Source organism: Marmota marmota, unplaced genomic scaffold, assembly GCF_001458135.2.
Source record: "Marmota marmota marmota unplaced genomic scaffold, marMar, whole genome shotgun sequence".
In the NCBI taxonomy this organism is placed as follows: Eukaryota; Metazoa; Chordata; class Mammalia; order Rodentia; family Sciuridae; genus Marmota; species Marmota marmota.
Genome location: NW_026000229.1, coordinates 52,069,472 through 52,079,241, shown reverse-complemented (window position 1 = coordinate 52,079,241; position 9,770 = coordinate 52,069,472). Strand labels below are relative to the sequence as shown.

Below are 9,770 nucleotides of genomic sequence, written 5' to 3'. Positions count from 1 at the left end.
CCCGATTTAGAAAGGCCACTGATTTTCCTGAGTGTGTGAGCACATGTGATTTCTGTAGACTTTACAGAGGCTTTGCTTTGGGGTTATGTAATCCCATCATTGAAGTTGTGTCACTGTCAAGTTAAAATTTACCTTTGGGAAAATTTCATTTTCTTTTTATGAAAATTCTTCCTTTTTGGTTGTAACCCAATGAAAGTCAAACCACAATACATATCATGTGTACAATATGCACTTTTAAACCTTCCTGGAATCATTGACCTACAACTCCCAGGAATCTCAGCTGCTTGGAAGCCCCATTTATTGGGAGACTTGATATTTAAGGCTATATTCCCTGTGCTTAGGACCTTTATCACTCTCTCACTTTACGTGGCCCTCCTGTCAGGAAAGATACTTCACGTGTGTGAGGCAAACACTGGTCAGGGATCATTTTGGTACTTAAATTACTTTTTTTTTTTTTGGTGGGGGGTTACCAGAGATTGAACTCAGGGGCACTCAACCATTGAGTCACATCCCCAGCCCCATTTTGTATTTTTTTTTAGAGACAGGATCTCACTGAGTTGCTTAGTGCCTTGCTGTTGCTGAGGCTGGCTTTGAACTTGTGATCCTCCTGCCTCAGCCTCCCAAACTGCTGAAATTACAGGCATTAAGTACAATGTTTGTCTTTAGTAAAAGCTGGAAAGAAACTAGTACCAGCACTCTCCACAGTTATGAAAATACATTTCATTATAAATGTTATAAATATGTCTGAATATTAATAACTCATTGCCTTGAACAAGATATTTACACTACTCTTGAAAATAAAATACTGGACACATAATAGCCACCCATAAATGCTTGGATGTTTGTGAACAACTGAGTGAAAAAAATTAAGCTAAATTCTCCAAGTGGCATGCCGGTTTTCATTCATACACATACTGTCATCTTACCACTTCCTTTAATGTCTGTATGTATCGCTAGCTTGAACAGTTTGATTAACATGGCCCCATGGGCTTCATAGCCAATTTAATCAGAAATAAACAAATCAGAGGTTTAATTAAAGTGACTAGTTCCACACATTGAATTCAGATGATTCATCCAAAAATAGCAATGTATGCATATAAGCATACATTTCATAACTTAGTTTTGAATTTCATAACTTAGTTTTTACTGTTTTCAGGGTTATCACAGAGGCTTTCTCATTTTTCTGCCTTAATAATATGGATAGGAAAATAAATTAGTCAATTAAGCAGAGATATTAGAAGGAGACGCAGTAAATCGGGAATAACAAAACCCCAAGATGTGGCTTCACAGACACACGAGGCCCCCTGCTCCACAGGATTCTGGGAGTTGTCTGTGTCTGGTCACATGGCAGCTGCCATCTTGATCCTGTTGCATTTGCCCATTGGGAAAAAACTCTCCTTTCAATAGGTAGTCATTTCATCAATTACTTATTTCTGTATTTCTCCAGGCTTCTCTGAGAATGTCCATAGACTGCCAAATGTCTGCCCTGGCAATCCCAAGGGAGTATCTGGGGAGGAGAGGGCCTATCTCTGTGCTGAAGAGCAGAGGGTTCCTTTCCAAGGCTCCCTGAAACACATATGTAGCAGAACTGGGTTCAGTATGTTCCACAGGTGAATGATAGACTTGAGTACACTCCTGCCTGACAATGGCTATGAAGAGTCAGCCAGACAAGAAGGATCCCCATTAGCATCTGCATATTAATCTCTTTTTTCTTTCCTAGGGAATGCAGTCGGATTTTTGGTGAAGATGGTCTGACGTTGAAGCTCTTTCTTAAAAGAACTGCTCCCTTTTCTATTCTATGGACTTTAACAAATTACCTGTACTTACTGGCTTTAAAGAAGCTGACGGCCACAGATGTCTCTGCTCTGTTCTGTTGTAACAAAGCCTTTGTCTTCCTGCTGTCGTGGATTGTGCTGAAAGACAGGTTCATGGGAGTGAGGGTAATAGCACACTAAATTCAATGCGTGATGCCTCCTTTGATTGTAAATCCTGCGTCAGGAGAGCTGCTTTGGTTCATGGAGTTTCTATAAAACTTTTCCCACTGAGTACAAATTGAAATTTGAAGATGCATTAGGAAGCCCCGGCAGTTACAACATCATGAAAGAAAAAAGGGATCATCCTACTGGGGAGTCAGCTAATTGCAACAGGAAGCACTAAAACAGACCAAGAAAATAAGTTCCATTTTTAGAATAGTTTTTAGGACTAATTTTTCAAATTAATAGTGTGATCAATATCTGTCTTCAGGAAAGAAGGGTCTGGGGAACTAGCCACAGGAAAGATTATGATTTGCTGTTTTCAATCAACACATTTTGGGACACCCCTCCTACTCCTACCCAGATGGATTTAATTAATATTGGTGTAAGTAGATAAGATTACCAAACAGTAATTAAAGTCACTGGTAATAGCACAATGCTGTTACTATATTTCTAGTGTGACTAATCTAGAAATGGAACTGAAAGCAACAACTTGTACTTTGGTGTACAAATCCTTAATTGAACTGCATTAAATGTACACCAACCACTTCAGTTCTGAATTTATTCCTTTCAGAAGTAACATAGATTTAAAAAATAATAATAATAAATTTTGTAAGCTCCTTCTATGTTAGAAATAGATTGTTTGGTAACTATGCAAGTTTCAGGAGCCAGGTCTTATTCATTTCATCTGGCATGCTACCATGATGAAAATATCAAGACAACAGTTCCTTGGGAGGTCCAAATGAATAGCCTTTTACCAGAATATCAACATGATGCAGTTTCTTATCCTTTGAAAGAGATGGCTAAGATTGGATTTGAAATCTCTTTTACTGTCCAAATGCTGCTCTTGATGACAATGATTCCAAGGTGTTTTTTCCCAGATGCTGAAATCAAAGTCCATATTAGAAAGAAAGTTTATGACAGCCATGAACCCTGAAAGCTTTCTTTTAAAAATAGCCAATTAAGAGTGCACAGTGATGTACACTTGTACTCCCAGCTACTCAGGAGGCTGAGGCAGGAGGATCTTTTGAGCCCAGGAGATCACTGCCAGCCTGGGCAACATAGCAAGAATTTGTCTCTTAAATAAATAAATAAATAACCAGTTAGAAAATTCTGATAGAATCTTGGGAAATGCTGAAAAATTTAGAACTGATGCTTGACATGAATACTAAGAAGAAAGCCAAGATGGCTTGATACCATTAGAATATACCAAATGTGATATCACATGCTCCACTAGCTAATCTTGATTTGACACCCAAATGGTTTGGCATTATGTATTTATACCTGACACACACTGGTGCTGATTCTCTACCACCAGGTACCCTGATGAGTCCTTTGTGAACAGGGACCTTTCCTATGTTGTCCACTGCTCCCTTTTTAGAAGAAGGGAAAGAAAGGAGATTGAGTGGCTTTTCTGCTCATTCAGCTACATATGGATACCAAAGTAAATCAATACACTATTAGATTTACCAGTGAGAAAAAACAATTGTATTAGAATGAATGAATGCATTTAACCATGGACCTCACTTGATGTAAGAAGTTGCATCAAAAAAAAAAGGCACAATGTTTGAGACTTAAAAAAAATAACAAAAAATCAGCTGTGTAACATACATTAAATCAGTTTTAAGACAAATGCCTATAGGTTACTAACCACTGCCATTTTAAATTTGGCATATGCAGTGGATTGAATGGTGGCTCCCAAAAGGATCTGTCCACGTCCTAATTTCCAAAACCTGTGAACGGGACCTTATTTGGAAAGAGAGTCATTGTAAATGTCATTAACTTAGGAATCTTGAGCAAAGAAGATCGCCCGGGATGATCTGGGGGGACCTAAATCCAACAACAATTGTCCTTATAAGAGACACACAGGAAAAAATACACATGGAAGAGGAGTTGTGATCACAGAGCAGTTATGATCACAGAGACAGAAACTAGAGTGATGTGGCCCCAAGCCAGGAGTGCCAGAGCAGCCACCAGAAGCTGGAACATACAAAGTATGTACTCTCACCTAGAGGTGACTTTGGAAGCATAGCCCTGGTGGATTTTGAACTACTGACCTATACACTACTGTAAGACAATCAATTTCTGTTGTTTGAAGCCATCAAGTTTGTGGTAATTTGTTTCCAGAAGTCTCAGGAAACTAACCCAGCATTTGTAAGAAATAAGATTTGATAGAAAAAATGTGAAGTAGCCAATAAGTATTAGCAAATAAATATATGCATAAATTAAGATATCATAGATGGCCAAACAGCAAGTAGTAGTGTCAGGCATGTTGGTCGAAGTCAGATATCTTTCTTTTTCAAGACAGGAAATGTTTCACTGCTCACCATGAAACATTTTGTATTGATGTATATTGATGCCATGTTCCAGGAGAACGTCAAAGTGTGCTTTTAATGATGCTCATAATCAGGCCATGGAATATGGGAAGCACCACAACATATTCAGCATTTTACCTTTTGACAGTCTCAGCAATTCCTTTTCTCCTAAGACATATAGAGAACATGTATAATTAGGTCATTTGAGAAATTAAAGGTCGGCGAATGCAGCACCGACAACATCAATGCTGCTTTTATTGCCGGTATCTATAAATAATCTAAAGCTCAGCCCTGCCCGATGCCGTGCCACTGGACTCTCTTAAAACAAAAAAGCAAAATGCAAAACAAAACAAAAAACAGTTAAACAAAAAAACCTGTTTTCAGTCATCAGGTGGAAACCTATCTTCTATACCATTGAACTAGAAACTTCAGCAATGTTGATATTAAAAACACTAACTGGGTGGGCTGGGGCTGTAGCTGAGTAGTGGAGTGCTTGCCTAGCATGTGTGAGGCACTGGGTTCAATCCAGTGTCACATAAATATAAATGAATAAAATAAAGGTATAAGAATACAATTATATTAAAAGAAAAACAACACTTACTGGTTTACCTGTCAATATTACTTTTTAAAAAAACTTTGTTTTAAAATATATTGTGCACCTTAATTTTTTTAAAAAAGCACATATTTTCGTGGCTTATATTAAAGATTCAGGAGTTTAGAGACAAATGGTCATTGGTTTGTAATTATAATTTGCTTGGCCCCATGAATGACATTTAAGACAGAAAGCTGTGACCTCCCTTACTTTTATTTTTTCATGTCAAAATAATTCCACAGAGAGAATAGAGGATGCTTTAAGTAATAAGATCAGTAAATACGGGTTTATCTGGACCATCAGTCAGCATTATTCATATAAAATGAATTAAGCATTATGAATAACTTGTTAATATTTTGTTTCTTTGGAATAGATTCAATTACAGATGGAAAGGTAATCTATTGCACATTATTTTCCATTATAAAATCATTTCCCCTAATTTACTGGTAATGTTTATGAGCAGTTTCTTGCAGCTAATTTATGATCATCCCATGGAAATCAGTGAATTTCTGATATTTCTGATAAAGATTACAAAACTGTTGGAAGGTGATAATCCAGCTCTTGCAGCTTTGAATATGGGTATTTTCCCATCTCTGAGATCCTGTCTTATTTATCTATAATTTTTAAATTTATGAGAACCTGAAAAACTATCACCACTGTAATGAAAGGAGGTTATTGGGGCTGGGGTTTGGCTCAGCACTAGGTGAGTATGAGGAGACCCTGGTTTCCATCCCCAGCACCACAAAAACGAAACAAAACTAAAGAATATTCTTTCTAAGAGAAATGAGCCACTGGGTAAAAGTTTTCTTCTCAGTTGCTGGTGTCTCTTTCACTTCAATGAAAAGTATGTTAGACTGAGAAGTTAGAAACCTTTTTTTCAGATTCAGTTCCTCCCTTAAATTTTGTATTATTATGTCAAATGTTTTCTTTCATTTGAAAATTTCCTTGAAGATATGGAGAAAATTGGTGGTTGGAGAAAGGTTCAGCAGACCCCAATTTTCTTAGCAGATAAGAAATGAATGTGTCCCTTCATCTTGGTACCCACATATTTTCAGCCATATGTGGACTCCTAGGGAGTTAATTTCCCAAACTGTGACTGTTCTGGAGTCTTTCCTTGACCCACCGAGAACTGACTGAAGTATGTCAGTTATACTGAATCTTTCATTGCCTAAGCTGTACTTTGAATTCATTTTTTTTTATTTTTTGTTATTTTTAGTTATACATGACAGTAGAGTATATTTTGACATATCTACAAACATGAAGCATGTCTTATTCTAATTAGGATCCCAGTCTTGTGGATGTACACGAGATGTTGAAATTCACAGTGGTGTATTTATATATATTCATAGGAAAGTCATGTTAGTTTCATTCCACTGTCTTTCCTATTCTTATGGCCTCTCTCTTCCCCTAATTCTCCTTTGTCTAATCCACTGAACTTCTATCCCCTTCCCCATCACCTTGTTGAGTGTTAGCATCCATACATCAGAGAGAACATTTGGTCTTTGGTTTTAGGGGATTGGCTTATTTCAATTAGCTTGATAGTCTCCAGATCCATCCATTTACTGGCAAAGGTCATAAAGTCATTCATTTTTATAGCTAAGTAATATTCCATTGTGTATATATACCACATATTCTTTCCTCCATTCATCTGTTGAAGGGTACCTAGTTTGGTTCCATAGTTTAGCTATTGTGAATTGAGCTGCTGTAAACATGGATGTAGCTGTGTTACTGTAGTATGCTGATTTTAACTCCCTTGGATATATACTTAGGAGTGTTATAACTGGGTCAAATGATAGTTCCATACCTACTTTTTTGAGGAATCCCCTACTGCTTTCCAAAGTGGTTGCACCAATTTGCAGTCCTACAGCAATGTATGAGCTGCACTTTGAATTGAGATCCTCCCTCCTCCCACCCCCCGAAGAGTTCTATAACAGGACAATAGAGTTGAGTAGCTACTGACTGGTGCTGATATTACATTCTAAAATAAGATTCCAAGTATTTGGGTAACTGCTCATTCATGTGCAGTGAAGACTTCTCCATCAAGGACCTTCATGTTTCCCAGGGCAGAGCTTCTCATCCCTCTCTTGAAAGGACAACCACCTGGGAGTAGAGCCAAGAGAGGAGAAAGCTGGGATGTGACTGCTCTCAGATTGTATGCCCATGATGAATCCCTAACTCCGTCACAAGGTGCAATCAGGTGCCCACCTCCACATGTATCCTGCAGTCTCTCCTAATGGGATTTCTTTCCCTCTTTGCTATTCAAATGTCCTTTGAGATCATTTTAAAATGGATTTTATTCTTATGAGAAGACGTGTGAGGGAAAAAGGCGTTCAGAGGCCCAGCACCCATTGAATTCACCAATGTGTGAGGGACTCCCTCTCTTCCCCTTCACATGCACAGCATCTGACTGCTTTAATCAATCAATAGATTGCCCAGCCCAGTTCAATTTCTTGCACTTCAGCTCTTGTTTGGTTTAATTGGATCTGAGTAAAGGAGATAGTTCTTCACAGAACCTTAAATATGATATGTGCAAAAGTTTAAGGATGCTGTTCTTTGAAAATGGATCTATCTAAATCCACTCATAGGTGCGGCTCTCATTGACCAAGCTGTTAGTGTGTATCTTAGTTACAACTGTTTACCTGGAGCCTTGAACTTCAGTATAGCCACTGCCAGCAATATAGTGTGAGACCTGCATTTTGGGAATTGCATTTGGCTTTGGGATTCCAGGGTTGCAGTGTGAACTAGTGAAGCTCCTCTATGCTCATCCAGCTTCAAAAATCAGATTAACCTCAAAACAAAGTAAGGAAACATGTTTTGGTTCAATTGCTCACTTAGACCTGTAAGTTCCTCAAAGAAATACTGTGGGAATAACATTGAATTAAAGGTTCATTTCAATCCCTTGGGCCCTAAAATATCTGGTATTGCTAGGAAAATAATAATTCTGGAAACCATCTGTGAATGGGAAACACAGTGAAGGGAATGAGGTTAGTCACCTTCATGGAGATGCAGAGAAGAATAAGACCCTTGGGGCTTTTGAGGTCCTCAATGGAAAAAAAAGAAGAAGACACAAGAAAGGAAAAGCATTCTGAAGCCAGGTGCTTCTCTAGCCTTTTTCTTTACAAACTTTTCTTTTTTTATGAAAGGTAAAGGAAACCTAGCTTTTATGTGGGGTCTCAGGTAAGTATTTAGGGCAGTGATATCACCAAATATCTCTTTGGTCTTTCAGAACAGGCTTAAATGACCTCAAGTCCACCTCTGTCCTTAAAAGTTGACCCAGAAAACTCTCTGAGAGGCTGAGATGCAGAAGAAGGTAGATGTTTCATAAGGTTGTTACTCACCAGTCATGCTGGGAAAATGGGCTAAATAAATCCCATTTGGGGGGTATACTCCCGAGGTGGGAACACCTAAAGGACAAAAAACAGGGAGGTTCAGGATGTTAAACCTGGAAACATTAGCAGCTTGGTGTCACTACAGTTATAAACATTCTTATTTAAAGTCAATTAAGATCGTGGTAGTGGTGGGTTTTATTATTTAGACACTCCTGGTTGGTTAAGAGGTTGGAACTGGACTAGATTATGAGGAGAGTCACCACTTTTCAGGAGCCAAATGAATGGCACCACTAGATGGCACATTTCCAGCAGGAGGGGATCCTCATGAGTACCAAGAAGTCTCAGAAGCATCTCTATTGTGGACACCTTATGCATGAGCACATACCAGCACTGTTGACATAGAATTTAAGATACTGGCTTCCTGAAGATGCTTTTCTGGTGTGTTAAGCACAAAAAGAGTCATTTCATGTGTTTCTGTTGAGAGAGAGAACTGGCTATTATTCCTTCTTTGATGATGATGGATTCTGAAAATGCAGGTGATTCAGATCTGCTTAAGTCATTTGTTCTCTGGACATTTAAAAAGTATTTACTCTCCAGCGTAAAAGAAACAGTGCCAGGGAGAGGGAAGTTCATTGGATTAGACAAAGGGGAATGAAGGGAAGGGTTGGGGGATGGGAATAGAAAAGATAGTCAAATGAATAGTCATAACTTTCCTTTGCTTATATATGAATACACACAGTGAAACTCCACATCATATACAACCACAAGAATGGGATCCTAGTAAGAATAGGTTTTACTCCATGTATGTATATATTAAAATCCACTCTACTGTGGATTTTAAAAATAACAAATAAAAATCTAAAAACTAAAAGAAAAAAGAAATTCATATTGAAATACAGAACTGTTTAAAAAAAAAGTAAAGCAACAAAAAATAATAAAAATAAAAAATAAAGTGCCTAGCAGAGCCATTCTGGAGCATATAACCAGTTGCTCCAAATAGATCTTCCCCTCAACTTTTTCTACATTTTCAAGATTAATTGAGGTCTGTTCCTTTAGTTCAAGCTGTGTAGATAGGAAATATATCGAGGCTTTCTTAAAACATGCCATAGAAATTTTGTCCTAGCAGATAGTTGTAAATTTTTTTTAAATGTGGCAGATGATTTATCTTTCCCCTCATCTAATATATAACCCATAAATTATTGCCTGTACCATGGAGAAAAGGTTTTTCTATCATTTCAAATATTCAGATTTTCATGCTTTCAGAATTTAACTAACAATGTTGTCTAGCCCCCTGAAGTGAAAAATACTTCTCTCCATGAGAGCAATTGAGAGAGACACTGGTGTAATTGATATGTCAATTTTTTTTTTAATTTTTTATTGTGGGTTGTTCAAAACGTTACAAATTTCTTGGCATATCATATTTGACACTTTGATTCAAGTGGGTTATGAACTCCCACCTTCACCCCATACACAGATTGCAGAATCACATCAGTTACACATCCATTGATTTACAAATTGCCATCCTAGTGTCTGTTGTGCTCCGCTGCCTTTCCCATCCTCC

General features: G+C 37.8%; 1 protein-coding gene across 2 annotated transcripts in view; it reads left to right on the top strand.

The window, feature by feature from the left end:
- Slc35f4 (solute carrier family 35 member F4) overlaps positions 1-9,770 on the top strand; it is a 249,734-nt gene that overhangs the window by 224,131 nt on the left and 15,833 nt on the right. For both annotated transcript variants that reach the window (XM_048793653.1, XM_015480925.2), the window contains exon 4: positions 1,721-1,940. In XM_048793653.1, coding sequence (XP_048649610.1) covers positions 1,721-1,940 — 220 coding nt within the window. The remainder of the gene's footprint in view (positions 1-1,720; positions 1,941-9,770) is intronic.